The sequence below is a fragment of the Gossypium arboreum genome, chromosome 5, assembly GCF_025698485.1.
Source record: "Gossypium arboreum isolate Shixiya-1 chromosome 5, ASM2569848v2, whole genome shotgun sequence".
Lineage (NCBI taxonomy): Eukaryota > Viridiplantae > Streptophyta > Magnoliopsida > Malvales > Malvaceae > Gossypium > Gossypium arboreum.
The window spans coordinates 42714196-42732293 of NC_069074.1; the positions used below are offsets into that span (position 1 = coordinate 42714196).

The window sequence follows — 18098 nt, forward strand, 5'->3', positions numbered from 1 at the left end:
ACTTGTCTCTTGCCTCTCTTTTCTTTTTATTTTGTTTTCTTTTTCTTCTTTTGCTTTTTCTTTTCTTTTCTTTGTTTTCTCTTTACAAGAATGTACAAAAGAACGATGAGAATACAAATCTTGTTCGAAAGATGAAGAACTATTTGCGTATGATTCACAATCAAAACTTCGTGAAGAATACTCCTTGAATGATTTCTTTGAAAATATACTAGGAGTATGTCTTTCTCTCCGAACGCCATCTTGGAACGAATCAAAATCGTAATCGGTTTCTCGTCTTCTCGAATTTTTTGATGAAAAGGACTTTCGATCGAAGTCACTTCTCGAATTCGCTGCTGAATATGAGTCATAGTATAAATCTCTTTGTCTTGAAGTAGATGGCAAAAAGGAATCATGATTGGAACTTTTTTTCGGGTAGTAGTCGGGGGTATATCTCCGTGGGGTTCTTGGTTCCATTTTACGACTTGAAGAAAATCAATCACTTTGGTCTCGTTTAGTTGCCATTCTTCGCATTTCTTGAACCAAGTATTAGTATTCCGATTCGGTGAACTCTTCACGTGACATGATTTTTGTTGCTAAAAAGAAAATGTTAGATCACAAAACAAAATAAATAAAAATTAAGTACCTCACCACAAACCTCACAATTTCGCTCGGAAAGAAGAAGGAAAAAAAAAGGTGTCACTCCCGCTTGTGTTTACACTCGTTTTGCGTTTACCTCCACTCGAATGATCTCACTCGCTCATGCCTTTTTCCGCTCCTTTCTCCTCTTATAACCTTGTAACAGACTTAATATGATTTGATCTCTAGTATTGTGGATCGGTTTCAAATAGTTTTATAAAGGATAGCAAATGAGGGATTACGGGTTGGCTGAAAGAAAAAAAGGAATTGGGTAAAAAAGTGTGGCGTGGATGAGATTAGAATAGAAGATGAATCGGGAACGATATCAAACCAAGGGCTTTGACATTCGAACAGCAATCGAATTGCATAAAACACCTTTTTTTTCAGATTTTTTTTCGAATTTTTTTGAATTTTTTTCAATTTTTTTTAAAACTTGTATAACTTTTTTTTTGTTGTACTATATTGACAAACTAAATACAATAAAAACACTTTTGTACACGATTTTTTTTTCTTCGGCTGCGTAGATTTTTGTTTTTATAGTAACAATAACAAAGTAATCGAAATGAGAAAACTTCGGTAAACGATTTTTTTCTATACTCTTTTTTTTTCTGAACCTACCTCGGGAATGCTCCGCTTCGAACGTCTAAGCTTCTCGTTTTAGGTAGCTCTGATACCAAATGATACGAACCTCCTCGGGGAGAGTCGAGTCGTATACTGAGTTGCCCGATCGTCTACGAGAAAGTATCGTTCAATTCACTTTTGAAATGAAGTTGATGGGAAAATAGGACGGAAGTTATGTATAATGGTTCTATGATGGTTTATGGATAAGAATAATATGTATAGGTTAGGTTAAATTGGAAGGGAAAGTGAAAGAAGTTAATAGATGATGGATATGGAAGAAAAGGGTTCTTAAAAGCAAGCACAAACCAATATTAGAAAATATCGACCCAAATGCTTATAGGCTTTCAAGGTAGAGGATGAAAGTGATAAACCTCGACCCGCTACTTAGCAAATTAGGAACCTCGGTATAAGGGTGAACGAAACAGGGTTGACGCCACTACTATATAGATAAGTCAACAAAGTCTCAAACAAAGTTTAGAGAAGAAAATTCTCACAAGATTAAATTCAATAAAAAATTGGCAAAAAGTCCCTACAACTTGAAATATGCTAAGTATTTATAGCATTACATAAAGCTAGCCGAATGGAAAAATTAACAAGACTTAAGAGTTAAGCAATCGTCTTGAATAGGCTAGAATGATCTAGAATAAATTCACTAAATGTGCTTGTCTAAATTCGGTTGATTGTATCTTCAATGGACAGCTTCTTGATGAAGGAAAAATCAATGAATGAACTTGGATGCAAGAAGCTTAATGGCCTTGTCTAGATTCGGCTATGGCTTGAATGAATCTTCTAACAAGTGTTTCTTGGCCGAATAGTCACTTAGGGAAGCCAAAACAATCAACACAATTCATGTAACTAGTCATACATGTTCGTTGTAACTAGCTGTTCATGCACCGTCCATTAGCCTTCCTTCATGTATTTGACTTGGAAATTAATTCATTAGCTACCCCTTGGCCGAATAGGTGCTTGGAAGACCATTGGTCAGCACACCATGCATTGTAGGAAGTCACGCATGAATCCTCCATTGCTTTGAATCCGATCGTGCATGAATCTCCCCATACATTGAACAAAACCGTGCATGCACCTACATGAATGAAAAATAATTCATTAAATCCCATGTGAACAACTTAAATTCGGCCAAATGTGAACAAACATTCCACACATTAATTCGGTTATTACATAATTAAAACATGTAATATGAAACATAACTTAAATAACAATTTAACTAATTAGGACAAATTAAATTGAAATTAAATAGCTTATTAATTCAACTAGCTCAAACTAAATGAAAAACATTTTAATGAACTTATATGAGCTAGGTTTTTGGTAATTGAGCTGTAGCAAACTAATTAGTATAAAACTAAAACTTAGTTTAATTTATTGAAATAAAGAACGAGCTGAAAGTAAGGTCGGTTGAGCTCAAACGAGCTGAAATGAGCTCAAATGAGCTGAATTGAGCTGGACGGAGCTCGTGGAGCTAGAAACAAGCTGGGATCAGCTTGCCAACATGTCAATACTCGGCCTGACAGACTTGTTCAATAAGGTTCGCGGGGCATGCTCGTATCAGATTCGCTTGTCCAAACTAGCCTAAGTCAGCCTTTACACCAAAAAATGAGGATTCCTTAAGAATTTCTCTAAGGCACCAATTTGTATAGCAGAAGCGATTGTGCCAAAAGAAGCTACAAATAAACAAAAGAAAGCCAAAGAAAGAATTTACAGAAGGTGTTTGAGTAAATTCCCAGGAATTCTATTACTCTTAAGAATTCAACATACAATGGATGAGTTATAGATGAGGGGGAGGCTCTCTATTTATAGTTGAACTGCCCTAAAATCGACGGTTAAGATACATTTACATCGACGGACCAGATTAACGATATCCCATGATTTAAGGGATTTTCAAGATATGCCTTATCAAATCTAATCTAATCTTTACATGATATGATTCCCTCTATCTTAGAAGATTAGTTACCCAAAATAGCCTAAGTTGTCATATCTTCATTATCGGGCCACCCAGGCTTTAATCTTACATGCTTTTCTAACAATTCTTGGAATTGAGCTAGTTCTCGTAGGCTAAATGATCCCTATCTAATCGATCGACCTCCATGGGGCACATCTTGTACCATGGTCACGAGCTTTAAACTTTAGCCTGTGACATTCTCCCCCACCTATTCTCGCAACGTCCTCGTTACGACTTCTGAATGAAACTGGCTTAATTTATCTTGGAACTCTCTCGTTGCCTTGGCCTCTTCCCGACTTGCCTTGCAATCTAGTTGTCCCTTTCTTCGGAACCTTTGCCTCGGCTTCCGTTGCCTTTTAACTTGAACCGTTGCACTTGTTGGTACATTTCGTTGGCAAGAAATCTCCACTCTAACTTGCCCTGATTTTGACTTGTTCCCATTGGAATCCCCTCGATTCTCACATCTTGGCTTCTTTCCGCCCACTCCCTCAGCCTTCTTACTTCTGAACTTTGAAAGGGCCCCTACGACCTTGCCAAGCTAACAAGTCAGAATTCAAAACTCTATCAGAGTGTTTACAATGTACCTTACTCACAGCATTTACTCATTTCGACTGCTTTTGTATCGCTTCTTTCCCCTTGAAGTCCAGTGCACAATCCACATTTCCCAAAGGTGGCATCTCCATAGTTGATTCCCCAGGTTTCATATCAGACTCACGTTCCACTAACTTTTCTGAAGGGGCTTTTGTAGCATTCCATTCTATCGAGTTAATGTTTTTCCCATACAAAACATTTTTGACTAGTTGGATTGACGACAACACCTTGGTCCCAACCTTCATATCCTGATGCACTGACACAACAATCTTCGATAACGGACCAGTGACAATATGGATTTCATCGGCCAATGGAAACAGAACTGTCTGAATCCTGTCAAGGAAGTTTAAGCCAAGCATATAATTGTAATCATCTAATTGGATTACCTTAAAGTCTTCCTTGCCTTTCCATTCGCCGATTTGTAGCTCTACATTATGAGCTACTCCCACAGTTGGGGCCTCCTCAGAATTTACTGTCTTGATCTTCTCATTCGATTTCCTAATCGACAAACCAAGCTTCTTGGCAGCCTTTTCTGATATGAACAAGTCCGATACTCTCGTATCAATAAGAGCACTCCACTTTTAACCCGCAATGTTGATGTCCACAAACATCAACACTTCTCTACTATTCCTTTTGTTAGGAATAAGCATCATCGAACCAACCCTCGATGTCTTTCCCTCAATAGGCTCTGCCTTTACCTTCGGCTTATCTTTTTTTTGGATAGCCAACATTATCGACCTCTTCAAACGTTTTCACAGTATGTGTGGTTCTTGACAAAGGAAGCATTTTATCCTCTTCCCTTTGTCCCTTGGATTGTTGGATCCCCGCTTCGCATCTCGTGATTCTCATTGCCACTTGTGGTATCAGTTCCTCGCTTCGCATCTCGTGGTTTCTTATTGCCACTTGTGCTATTAATATTGTAGCCATCATCGCTATGTCCCTCTTCATCTTCCTCATGGTTCCCTCACCATTGCCCTTTCCATTGGGCTGAGACGATTCAAACTTGTCTTTCGTTGGACCAAATTCAATAAAAGACTCTGCTTTGGCCATGGCTACAGTAAGTTCGGTGACCCTTCCTTACGCAACTCATGCTTTGCCCACAGCTTTAACCCATCCTTGAACCAATAGAACGCTTTTTTCTCGCTCAAGTCAGAGATTTGAAGCATCAACTCGCTAAATGCCCGAACATACTCTCGAATAGTACCCTGTTGCGTGAGACAATGCAACTTAGCCCGAGCCTCCTTCTCGGTACTGCTTCTTCAACTCTCTTTGGAACTCTTCCCAAGTACCAATTACATTCCCACCATATTTCTCATCTGTGGACTTATGACACCACCACAAGAGAGTCACATCAGTAAAATAGATTGAAGCAGTGTTTACATTAATTGTATCATCCTCGATGCCCATCGCTCGAAAGTATTGCTCCATTTCCAACAAGAAGTTGTCCACGTCTCTTGTGGACCTTGCACCTTTGAACTTCTCCGGTTTGGGAACAACCATTGCTTGTTGCTTCGGCTTTGAAAACAACATCCCATTACTCAAAGCAACTTTGTAAATCGTGAGCTCCCCTTTAAGCTCTTCAATTTTTTTCTTCATGGCTAATACCATTTCCTCGAGATTCTTATCCCTCTCTGCCAGCTTTTCCGTAGTGGAATTGACTAACTCATTCAGCTTTTGCGTATTGGCACCGAGAGAATCCAACACAAAATCTTTGAGTTGCTCTTCTATTGAGTCAAACCCATTTGTGCGTCCCTTGACCAACTCAAGCGTCTCCTTCATATTCCCTATGGACTCCTTGAGATTAACAACCCGATCTTCCAAAATTGTCAGCATGTCCCTCGAGCGGCTTGCTTTTCTAACCCTTCCATGGGTCTGCATTGGCTCATTCTGATCAACAACTTCTTTCGACATCCCAACAATGCCTTCAAACCAATAGCTCGGATACCACTTGTCACGGGGCTAGACTTTTCGTCTCACAATCCGTGCGGCTTTAGGCGATTCGCTCGTCCAAACTAGCCTAAGTCAGCCTTTAGACCCTAAAATGAGGATTCCTTAAGAATTCCTCCAAGGTACCAATTTGTATAGCGGGAGCGATTGTGCCAAAAGAATCTATAAATAAACAAAAGAAAGCCAAAGAAAGAATGCACACAAGGTGTTTGAGTAAATGCCCAAGAATTCTATTACTCTTAAGAATTCAACATACAATGGATGAGTTACAAATGAGGGGGAGGCTCTCTATTTATAGTTGAACTCCCCCAAAATCAACGGTCAAGATACATTTACATCGACGGACCAGATTAACGATATCCCATGATTTAAGGGATTTTTAAGATATGCCTTATCAAATCTAATCTAATCTAATCTTTATAAGATATGATTCCCTCTATCTTCTAAGATTAGTTACCCAAAATAGCCTAAGTTGTCATATCTTCATTATCGGGTCACCCAGGCTTCAATCTGACATGCTTCTCTAACAATTCTTGGAATCGGGCCAGTTCTCGTAGGCTAAATGATCCCCATCTAATCGATCGACCTCCATGAGGTGCATCTTGTGCCATGGTCACGTGCTTTGAACTTTGGCTCGTGACACTAACACACGGGCATGTGACTTGGCTGTGTAACACAAGTCAGAGAGTTACATGGGTACAGACACGGGCTGGGATACGGCCGTGTGCCCTATTTCGAATGCCCACACGGCCTGACCACACAGGCCTGTGTCCCCTACATGGAGATTTTGCGAAAAATTCTAAGTACCCAGTTTAGTCCCAACTTGTTTCTAATGTATGTTCTGGGCCTCAGGGACTCATATAAGGGACTTTATGAATAATTTCTGACATGAATGTTAAATATTATGAAATATCTGTACTTAATTTGTAAATTCCAGAAATACTCCGTAATCATATTCTGACGACAGATATGGGTTAAGGGTGTTACAATTATTGCTATTTAGAAAGGTAAAATAAAAGAATTTATTTAAGCAAATATAATTTTGTGAAAAATTAATAATTATTTATGAAATAATCAAAACATATAAATAGCTCTAAAAAATAAATAAACGTAAATTTTATTTTTAAAAATAATTAATTGTTTAATCTTATAAATTAAGTACGTTTACAGTTTTAAATCAAACTCAACAACGAATTTTAAATCAATCTGATTAGTTGTTAATTTAGGTTAGACTAAGAAAATAATATAATAAGTTTGATATATTGTGTATTGATTCTCCGAAGGAGTTAGAACAATTTTGTACCTTAATTTAAGGAAGATTAGAGATCAAAAAACCCATTCTTTGCTTTGCAGTGAATGGGTAGATGGAGAGCAGCTGCTTCAATCCTCTTGAACCACTTAATCAAAACACCCTTCCCTTCTCCTAAATCCCTTTCACCCAAACCTCTTTCTTCTTCCAACCCACCTCTTCTTTTTCGATTCACGAGACATTTCTCCGCTCTGCCCTCTCCAGTTTCTGTTTATGCCACCGATTTCGATAATGGGTCTCCTGAATTTCCCCATCAAAATCTTGGGTTTGTTTCCCAAGGAGAAGAAGAAGAAGAGAAACACGGCAAGATACCCGTAAAAGCTTATTTCCTTTGCACCAGGTTTGCTTCCTCCTCATATTCAATATTTCGTATTCGAAGCTTTGGGTGTTTATGGATAGTTCTCAAGATAATACCTTTTTTTTTTTTAAATTGGATAGTTCAATGTTTCATTGCCCTTGCTTTTTGTACGTTGTGGTATATTATTTTCTTTTGTTGTTGGTAGGTTGGTGTTTTTTTTTTCTTTTTCTCAGACTTATGGTTTTGGCAGTATCGATTTGAAGAGTATGCAAGCTGAGAATTTAAGCAACATTATACCTCCTTCTTCTCGTTCATCAAATTATATTGCCCTCAGACATTGTGATTTCCCTCCAGATATTACTGTAAGATGTTTTAGCATACTTCAGTTAAACCTGTTCATACGTTGTTATTTTTCCCACTGTTTAGCATTTTTGTTCAATGGAGATTTTGCTTGTAGTCGCTTTGAATTGTTAGATACATTAGTTCCTTAGACTGATCAGTTTTAAGGCTTCCCATGCTCACAACAGTATAGTATTTGGCATGCTCAATTTTGATATATTAGTGTCCAATACTTTATTAACAAAGCTGCATATGTCGTGCTGTTCATTAAGAATGTTATGAGTTGAGTAACATGTTAGGTTTTTGTGGGGAATCTGCCAAGTTCAAAAATAGAGGCTTTTCATATTGTTTGATTAAACAATATCTTTTTTTCCATTGGCTTTAGGGACTTGGAATGAAAAACAAAGCCAGCTGCTTTAGATATATGGTTGTTTTTCAGTACGGATCTGCTGTCTTGTTTAACATTGAGGACCATGAAGTTGAGAGTCACCTTGAAATGGTTCGAAGACATGCTTCTGGATTGCTTACAGAAATGAGGAGAGATGGTAAGTTCCTTTATTATTTATTGTCTTTCCTTTTGTTTCGGGGTACACATAATCTCTCCTATATATCATGAACTAATTTTCTCTTTTTTATGTGACCTTTTTGCATTAGATTATACTGTAAAAGAGCAGCCACTGATGACAAGGGATATGCAGGGAGGACCTGACTACATTGTTCTCAAAACTTTGGATACTGATAGTATCCGCATTATTGGAAGTGTTCTTGGTCAAAGCATTGCATTGGATTATTTTGTTTCGCAGGTACTTCAATTAATTTCCATGGAATCATAAATAGTCTAAACATTTAGCTTATTACGAGAAAAGGTGTTCACTTAGATTTTGACAACCATACTGCTGATTCCTAATGATTTCTGGCTTGAAAGCCTGTTATTCTGCATGGTATTTCCTGCAGGGATTGAATATGGTCTCTCTTAATCTCTCTCAGGTAGATGGGATGGTTGAAGGGTTTGCTGATATAAACCGTGCAATGGAAAAGACAGGAACATTCACAATGGATAGGACAGAGCTCATTAAACTCGTTGGAAAAGCCAATTCAAATTTGGCTGATGTAATTCTTAAAGTTGGTCTTTTCGAGAGGTAACATCTCTGGCTAAATTATTTGTCTTTTTGAGAGGTGGCTACATATTTTCCATACTATAAATTCCAATTTTTTTATGAATCATTGTGCTCCGTATTTGCTCGGCAGTTATTTAAAGGTTGATATGAGAAATATACCTAATAAATTGGTTGCTCCGAAATTGCAAGATTCTTGCCTTTAAACTTGCAATAGCATGAACAGTTGTGTATAATAACGATAAAATGTCTTGGGCTGATGACTGCAAGACTGCTGCTTCGAATAATTAGAGTAGTGCCTTCTGAAAATCATTTTAATAGTATGATATTGTGTCTGTATGTCTTCTAGAATCTCATATTGGTGGGCTTTATTTGAATAAAACCATATAGTAATATTGATTCAAATGGTGCACACAGGTCGGAAGTTTGGTCTGCAAGCCTAATTTGTGAGATAAGCTTGCCCTGGCTCGGCAAGCATCAATGTTTGTCTTTGCCGCATGTCACTTCTTGACTCTAGTGTGGTTCGAAGTTTTTCTTGTCTGCAGTTAGTCAAGAATAGGAATAACAACTTTCATTTCTTATTAATTTAATGCATTTGAATATTCGAGCACTAGATGCATGCGTTGTATATGTAAGAAATTGTCTTTGTCGGTTTTGTTCCATTATCCAGATCGGAAATTGCTTGGAGAGAAGCAAAATATGCTCAAATATTCGAGTACCTTCGGGAGGAGTATGAGGTGACGCAACGGTTCGGGAATCTAGATTTCAAGCTAAAATTTGTGGAGGTACCTTCGTGATCCATTTACACTGTAATTTGAATGTCAAGCAAAAAAGGATGGCGTGTTAGAGCTTCATGTGACCTCAAATCTTGGGAATCTTAAATTTGACTTTCACCTGGTTTATTGCAGCACAACATTCGTTTCCTTCAAGAAGTTATCCAAAATAGACGGTCAGATCTCTTGGAATGGTGTATCATTTTCTTGTTGACCATCGAGAATGTAATAGCAATATACGAGATTGTCCGCGAATCAAGCGGCGTTTCTCTGTGATTTGGCTAGCTGATGAGGAAGTGAGGATATACAAACTTGATTACAGTAGCAAAAGTTAAAAGTAGTTTATAACCAAGAAAAAAAGGAAATTACAGGAAGAGTTTAACATACATTTTTTTTAGCCACTAATTTTTATTACATTAATTATGTAATAACTCACTGCAGCAGACAAATCAAAGATACAGTTCCTGGTTTAAATTGAAATAGTAACATTTATTATATTTAAAAAAAAAACTAATTTTGTGTGCTCAACTGTATTAAAGACTGATGTGTATATACATGTGTAAATGTATATACGTATAGCTTTTGAATATATTGAAACCACAGCAGTGTTTGCAGGCAGTATGAGATTAAAAAATTTGAAATATTTTTGATAAAGCTACCCACTGCATTCTAAGGACCGAACTCGAGTTGGTTAGTTTATCCATTAAAATTAAAATCTACATTTTTCGTATTAAAATGCTCTTTTTATTTTATATATTTTTATATATTTTTTATCATAATTTGTTAAAAATTTTATTTCTTATTTTGGTAAAGAAAATAAACCTAAGATTAACTTAGGAGTAATTACAGGTCCTTGTCAACCTCTACAAGGCGAGCCACTTAATGAGGAGGGTGCTTGAAGATGTCTGAAAATTGCAGCTTAGCCAAAGCATCAGCTAACACCTCTCGCAATAGTAAATAAAATTTTATAACATAATTTAGTTTAATTATGATATATAACATTGTATAATCTTAGGGACGAATTGAAGTGGGATTTTAAGAAGAATTGAAGTACTAAAATATAAAGGGCGTGAGTGAAATTCATCTATGTAGTATGTTTAATTGAGAATTAGAGTAATTATATAAATAATTATATTCAATTTAAAATCAAGTGAATTTTCAAATACATTCATATTTTTGTACAATACAACTAGTATTATAATTTTAAAGCATATATTTTATTTTTAAGATATAATTATGTTTTATTTTACCAATTTCATTTAAATAGTTTAAAATTTTATTAACGAGATAATTTTCTTACATTTCAACCTACTAAATATTAACTAAATTATATACTACATATTATAAATTATTTATATTAATCTTAACAAAATTACATATTATTTATTATTAATTATTTATATATGGTCAAGGACTAATCGATGATGACAAGGAGTACGTGTTTAATTTTAGAGAGTGAATTAACCCAACAAATATAAAATACTAGAGTAATTAGATAAAATTGCATATGTACTTTTTTTTATTAATTTTAGGTTTAATCCACAAATTGGTACAAAAACCTATATTATTTTTCCATCTTGGTACCTAAATTTTTTTTTTGTCACAAGTAGTTAAACTACCTTTTTTCCCCCAAGTTGGTACCTCCTTTTGTCTAACCATTAGTCAAACCATTAAATCTATTTTAGAAAGTGTTTAACCCATAAATTAGTATCTAAATTATACATTTTTCTAAAGTTGGTACCTAAGCTTTCTTTTTGTCACAAGTGTGACCTAAACTATTTTTCTCTTATCCATTTTATGCTAAAATGTTTTGTTAAAAAATATTCAAGCCAATAATAAATTGCCGCATCATATAAACTTAAAAAAAAATAATTCTTTTATTTTCCTTTCTTCTTTTAAATTTGTCTTATTAAGGTTGAGACGCTGGCGATTAATTCTATTTTTGAACTTCACCAACTACTTGTTCTACCTGACGGGATTGAAAAAGTTATTTCATTAATTTAAATCAATGTTTTTAGAAATAGACCGGTCGGTCGGACTGATTAGATCGAAAATAGGTTAGGGTACTGGTTCGAAGATAGGAGTTGAACTGATTGACCCTCAAACTGGTACAAACCGATTAAACCAAGCTAAAAAAATTAGTTGAACCTATTTTCCCTATTTTATGAAAATTTTTATTAACTTATTTGGTTGAATCCAACGAACTAATCTAGCTGAAAACCGGTGGTCGATTGGTTTTGAAGAAAAATATATATATATATCTAAGAAAAAATATTTTTGTCTTTTTTCCACATGTCAATTTTAATTGATTATCTTTTTAAATAGACTTAACAATTTAACTAATGATTGAGCTAAGCTTTAATTTTATTATAATTGTATTATTGGATACTTTTTAGGTTAACATAATACATATGATGATCTAATTTTAAGTATTGTTAGTTGTTTAGAGAATTTTCTCAAGTATCATTGATTTTTTTATAATAATTAATATTATTTTTAGAATTTAAAATCATGAGTTGCTTAATTCTATTTTATATTACCAAATCTGATATAAATAATTATGATTGTAAATACATTTTGCCAATAAAACCAAACATATCTAAAAATTCAGATGGTAAACAAAGCGGAAAGTGAAAAGGAAATTAATGGGATCAAGGTAAGCAAAAAAATCAACCATATTTTTTCAACAAAACTGGGAGATAGTGGGCCCACTAGTGACAGATGCTTGCTTCAATTTCCATATTACGCGAAAGGCAAAATTTTGGTTTACACAAAGGCATTATAGAGCATTTTAACCACTATTGCTCTATAAGCTTGTGCAATGTGGTTTACAAGGTTATAGCCAAAATTTTGATGAAAAGGCTTAATTTGATTTTAAAATTTCTTATCTCACCTTTTTAAAATGCCATTGTTGAAGGGTGACAGATTAGAGATAATATCATACTTTGTGCGAAACTATTAGGTTAAATAAAGAAAAAAAAAGTGAAGGGTATCTTAAGTGCTCTTAAATTAGACATGAGTAAAACATATGATAGATTAAGTTGAAACTTTATAAAGGCAGTTCTCATTGCTATTGTATTTGAAGGAAGATGAGTTAATTTGGTCTTAACGTGCATATCAACAGTTTCATATCAAATTCTTCTTAATAGAGTAACATCAGACAACATTATTCCAAATAAATACATTAGACAAGGGGATCCCCTTATTTATTTGTTCTTTTGTCAAAATGTTTTATCTCTGATGATAATCAAAGTAGAAAGGGAAAAGGGAATTAATAGGATCAAAGTAAGCAACAAGAGTATCCCAATCTTGCATCTCTTATTTGCTTATGATAGTTATCTCTTTTTTAAATACTTTCTCTAAATCAACTTTTATGGTCATTTAAGTCTTCTTGTTTTTTGTGACCCACATTGAGTGAATTGCTTCTTGGGAAATAATAATATTGAATGAGATGCTACACCCAACTATGAAGCTAGCTTGATGTTGTCCAACCAATTTTTGCATTACTAGCCGAAGTTGATTAACTAAAGTTCTAGTGATGCCTTTGTCTATTACATTACATAGGTTGATTGGGTAGTACTGTGCTAAAGTTTCTACCCCTTCCACTTTAGGAATCAACACCAATAAAGTCTTGTTGAGACTCGGATCAATCAGACACCCCTTGAAAATACTTTTAACTAGATTAAATACACCGTTTCCCACCACTTCCCACCGTGATTAGTAAAATTTCGCATGAAGACCATCCACTCTTTGAGCCTTCAAAGGAGCCATGCTGAAGAACACTTTTTGAACTTCATTAATTGAGACTTAGCATTAAGAATCCCCAAATCATCATTATCCAAGGCTAGAAATCTTCCTCGACAGAAAAATTATTCAGTAGGAGGGGGTGCGTCAATTATGTATAGATTCGTGTAAATCTTAATGGCATGTTGTTTAAGTACGTCTTCATCATAACACCACCCCATTCTAGAGGTGTGCAAATTTAAGGTAAAACCAAATTAATTCGGTTAGTCGACTGAAAATTTTGGTTAATTCGGTTAACCAATTGAATTAACCGAAAAATTTTGGTTCAATTAATTTTTTTTGAAAAAAATTCAGTTCGGTTAACGGTTAAAGGTTTAAAAGGGTCGGTTAAAACGATTAATTGTAGTTTGGGTCGGTTAACCAGTTGGTTAACCGATTGAACACCCCTACCCCATTCCTTCAATCTTAAGGCAATTATTCTATTTTGTTTTCTTCGAGCTAAAATATGACTATGGAAAAATTTTGTATTTCTATCACCGTTGGCAAGCCATGTACTTCTAGGCTTTTGGAACCATAGAAGTTCTTCTTGCTCTAGGATGTCCTCAATAGCTGTCTTTAAATCAATTTCATAGGAATGTAGGCTTGGATTATCTCGCAATTCAAGAGACCTTTGCACATTTCGCAACTTTTTCATCAACTCCTTCCTTGCGAAAATGTTCCTGAAGACCCTTTTATTCCACTCTTGCACCACATCCATAAACCCTTTTATATTAGCAACCACCTTAGTTGATACATTCCAATTACCTTGTACTAAATTATTAAACCCAGGGTGTGATAGCTAACTTGCTAAAAACCAAAAAGGTTTTCCACCAACAGATGAGGTAGTTGAATCTGTGGCCACAAGGAAAGGCCTGTTGTTCGATTTGAGTTTGTGCAAATGACATACAAAGTAATTCAGAGCAAAATTTACCCATTTTTCATTACAAATGGCTTTGTTAAGGTGTTGAAAAAGTTCACCCCTATTCCAAGTAAACATTGGCCCATGAAACCCCATATCTTGCAAACTATAATCGTGTAAAAAGGACCGGAAGAGCTTGCAAACTGTGCTTTTGTTCTTCGGCCCCCCTTTCTTCTCATAGGCATTAAGAATGTCATTAAAATCCCAGCATATCCAAGGGTCTAAGATACCATTAGCAAGTTCTTGCAAACAATCCCATAACGGATTGCGTAGCAACGGCTGTGGACTTCTATAGATGGCAGTACAAAGAAACGTATATGGCCCATTGTAACACCCTTAGCCCGTCTCTGTTACCGGATTAGAGTTACAGAGCATTACCAATCAAACAGAAAATATTTATTATCATAACATTAAATAATATATTCTCATTCAAAATATATCAAACATAAGCTTTTGGTCCCTAAATCAAGCCTTTGAGGCCCTAAAAATAGCTTACAAGTAATTCAGGACTAATTTGAAACAAATCAGAAAATTTAAGGAAAATGAGAAAAAATTCAAAAATAGGCGACACACGGTCGTATGGAATGCCCCAGGCCGTGTAACTTTCAAAATTGGGATACACGACCATGTCTCAGCTCCTGTCCCTGCCCATGTAACTCACTGAGTTGGGCCAGATCGTGTAACTCCCTGACTTGTGACACACGGCCATTGTAATATCCTGAATTAGGGCTTAATCGGAATAGTGGTTTCGTGACCACAAATTCGAGATAGAAATAATTATTTTATAATTATTTTGATGATTATGATATGATTGCATGATTGTGTGAAAATTTCGTGATGAAATTCTATGCCTAAAGTGCTTAAATTGAAAGTAGGGACTAAATCGAATAAGTTGCAAAACTTGCATTCTAGAAGTTTTTAGTATGAAATTGTTTTGGAATATTAATGAGGAGGTCTTAAATAGAAATTTGACCAATTTTAAGTTCATGGACAAAATTAGGACATGGAAGGAATTTTTGGAAAGTTTAGTAGTAAGGGTATTTTGGTCATTTAGTTATTAAAATGAATTAAAAACAAAATTAAAAGCCAATTTTTGTCCATCTTCTTCATTAGGCCGAAATTTCAAGGGTTCGACATAGCTAGGGTTTGTTTCAAGCTTCCAAGCTCCATAGTAAGTGATTCCAAGCCCCGTTTTTAATGTTCTTTATGTTTTTGGAATCCCGGTAGCTCGATTAAGCTTATGTTAGCAATAATTCAACCTAGGGTTTATATTTGGAAAAATACCCATAGGTTAAATTTGTGTATTTTGATGTTTTATGATAGAATATGAGGTTTTAAATTATGTTAGACAACTTGTGCTACTCAGTTTTGAGTGAAAACGAGTAAAAGGGCTTAATCGGCAAAAATACCTAATAGTCACAAGTATATGTTAGAGAGAGAATTTGATGTTGCCATAGAAGGGAAAAGTGATCAGCATGTTATAAAACATAAGAATAAGGAATAAAGTTTAATTCCCGAGCCTAGGGGCAAAAGTGTAATTATGCAAAAGTTTAGAGGCAAAAGTGTAATTTTTCCAAAGTTCGTATTAAATGCTGTTTTGATGAATGTATGTATTAAATAAGATTAATTTGGCATCATAGATCAAGAGAAACGAGATTCAAGTCGCGATCGAGGAAAAGAAAAGATTGTGGACTAAATTGCAAAATCTTTATATTTTGGTACCAAGGTAAGTTCATGTGTAAATAATGTAGCATAATTGTTATTTTTAAGTTATTGATGTTAATTATATGATACGCTGATTTTTAATCGTGAAATATTATGCTTTGTGTTTAATGTTGAGTAATATGCAAATCATGTTTACTACTTGATAAATATGAATTGCTACCGAGTATCGGTTCCAATATTCCATGGAAGACGACAAATGTGAGATCGAGGGAAAAAGCCCGTTTGAACCTTAGGAATAGATTAGGATACAAGTGACATGTCACTAGGATGGTTGAGCATCCGAACTCGTTGAGTTGAGTCCGAGTTCACCTATGGATGCGAATGTCCGAACTCGTTGAGTTGAGTCCGAGTTCGTGAGATGTAACTAGGCATCCGAACTCGTTGAGTTGAGTCCGAGTTCACTTATGGATGCGAACGCCCGAGCTCGTTGAGTTGAGTCCGAGTTCACTTAGGGGCAGGTTACATGATTTCTTGATTACATATGAGGCACTTATGTGCAAATTATCCGTGTATCCGAGTTGTATTCCGATGTGTTCAACGGGTGAAATTTCTAGTGAAATGGAAGAACACTTAAGATGCAAGTGACGTTTTGGTAAGTGTTGTGAAATGGACACTTTGGATAGGTATGTTCTTAACCCTCGGGTTGAAAATAGATACAACAACGATAATGTGGTAAGATGATGAATGATGTTTAGAAATATGACATATGTTTTGGTGATACCATGCTAAAGTTGTTTGGTATATTTGTATTGTTATGTTACTTGTTATTTACATATGAACTTACTAAGCATTTATGCTTACTCCCTCCTCTTTATTTACTGTAGTTTTGAACAAGCCAGCTCGGGAATCGGGACAGGTTGAAGGTTCGATCACACTATCCAAAGGACTTTCATCTAGGTAAATGGCTTGTAAAACTTAAGTATGGCATGTATAGCAATATACTTATTTTGTGTAAATAATTTTATGATATGGCCATGTTTGGTTGAGAAAATGTTTGATATTGATAAGTCATGGTGATGACTAATTTAGATCATGTTTGATATTATGGAAGTTTAATAGGTTATCTAGTTCATAAAAATTCATGGAAAGATGAAACTTGCCTTAAAACAGAATATTGCTGCAGCAATGACATGAATTTGAAAAATCACTAAAAATAGTATAAATGGAACTAAATAATGAGTAAGTTATGAAATTGAAGCTTAATGAGTCTCTTTTCATGTGGATTGAACAAAATAGGCATATAAATTATATTTTATGAGATATTTAAACTTTTGTGAGACAGGGCCAGAGTGATTTCTGGATCCCCTGTTCTGACTTTAAAAATTTATAATAAATTTTAAAAAAATAATTAGAAGTTGTTATTTATATGTACAAATTCCTTACTGAGTCTAGTTTTAATAAAAACAAACCTCCTAGTCATTGAAATTCTTTATAGAGAGATATCTGATTCGTAATACATAGATGTCAGAGCAGTCAAACCCTAAAACAGGGGAGACTTTAACTAATAAACTGTACTAATTGGCCCAACCAAAAATTCTAGAAAAAAAATTAGTAAATAGATATATGAGTCTAGATTTAGGGAAAATTTACAGATCTTGATTTCGAGTTTCTTAACTCAAGATATGATTTTTCTTGTAACTGTGACGCGGGTAGTTAGAAAGCTGTGAATGTAGAAACAAATGATTTGAAGTTCTTAATTTGATAAATTATGTTCGGTAACCCCTCAAGCTCGACTCCGGCGACGGTTTCGGGCGTGGGGGCGTTACAGCCATGTAACACACTAACTTAATACACATGACCGTTTTGCAGGTCGTGTGTTAAGTGGCACGGGCGTGTCCCAAGCCGTGTGCACCTAAGTGAACCTTAAATTTTAAGTTTACCATTTCAAGCTTTCTTGGACACTAAGCAAACCATTTACCAACCATTAGACCTATTCAAAATAACATTAAACAAGCTCAAATCATACTATTTTCAACCATCTTAACTGCCTAACCAATGTTCCCTTATTGGTACTACAAGTATACACAATTATACAAAAATATGAATCATCAACCAAAACATGTCAATTCACACAACTTAACACCCAACCAATATGCCTATCATAGA

General features: G+C 35.1%; 1 protein-coding gene across 3 annotated transcripts; it reads left to right on the forward strand.

Moving 5' to 3' along the window:
* The first annotated feature begins 6916 nt into the window (after window positions 1-6916).
* Window positions 6917-10039, forward strand: LOC108450587 (protein RETARDED ROOT GROWTH, mitochondrial-like). Of its 3 annotated transcripts, none has more exons than XM_017748271.2 (7): window positions 6917-7380; window positions 7589-7700; window positions 8063-8222; window positions 8332-8480; window positions 8665-8816; window positions 9210-9336; window positions 9463-9523. In XM_017748271.2, the coding sequence occupies exons 1-6, from the start codon at window positions 7088-7090 to the stop codon at window positions 9301-9303; spliced, it is 960 nt and encodes a 319-aa protein (XP_017603760.1). In that variant the 5' UTR covers window positions 6917-7087; the 3' UTR covers window positions 9304-9336; window positions 9463-9523. The 3 variants fall into 3 exon arrangements, with proteins under 3 accessions (XP_017603760.1, XP_052883815.1, XP_017603759.1); XM_053027855.1 differs by having other exon boundaries at window positions 9210-9313; XM_017748270.2 differs by lacking the exon at window positions 9210-9336 and adding an exon at window positions 9701-10039 and having other exon boundaries at window positions 6923-7380; window positions 9463-9577.
* The last annotated feature ends 8059 nt before the right edge of the window (window positions 10040-18098 follow it).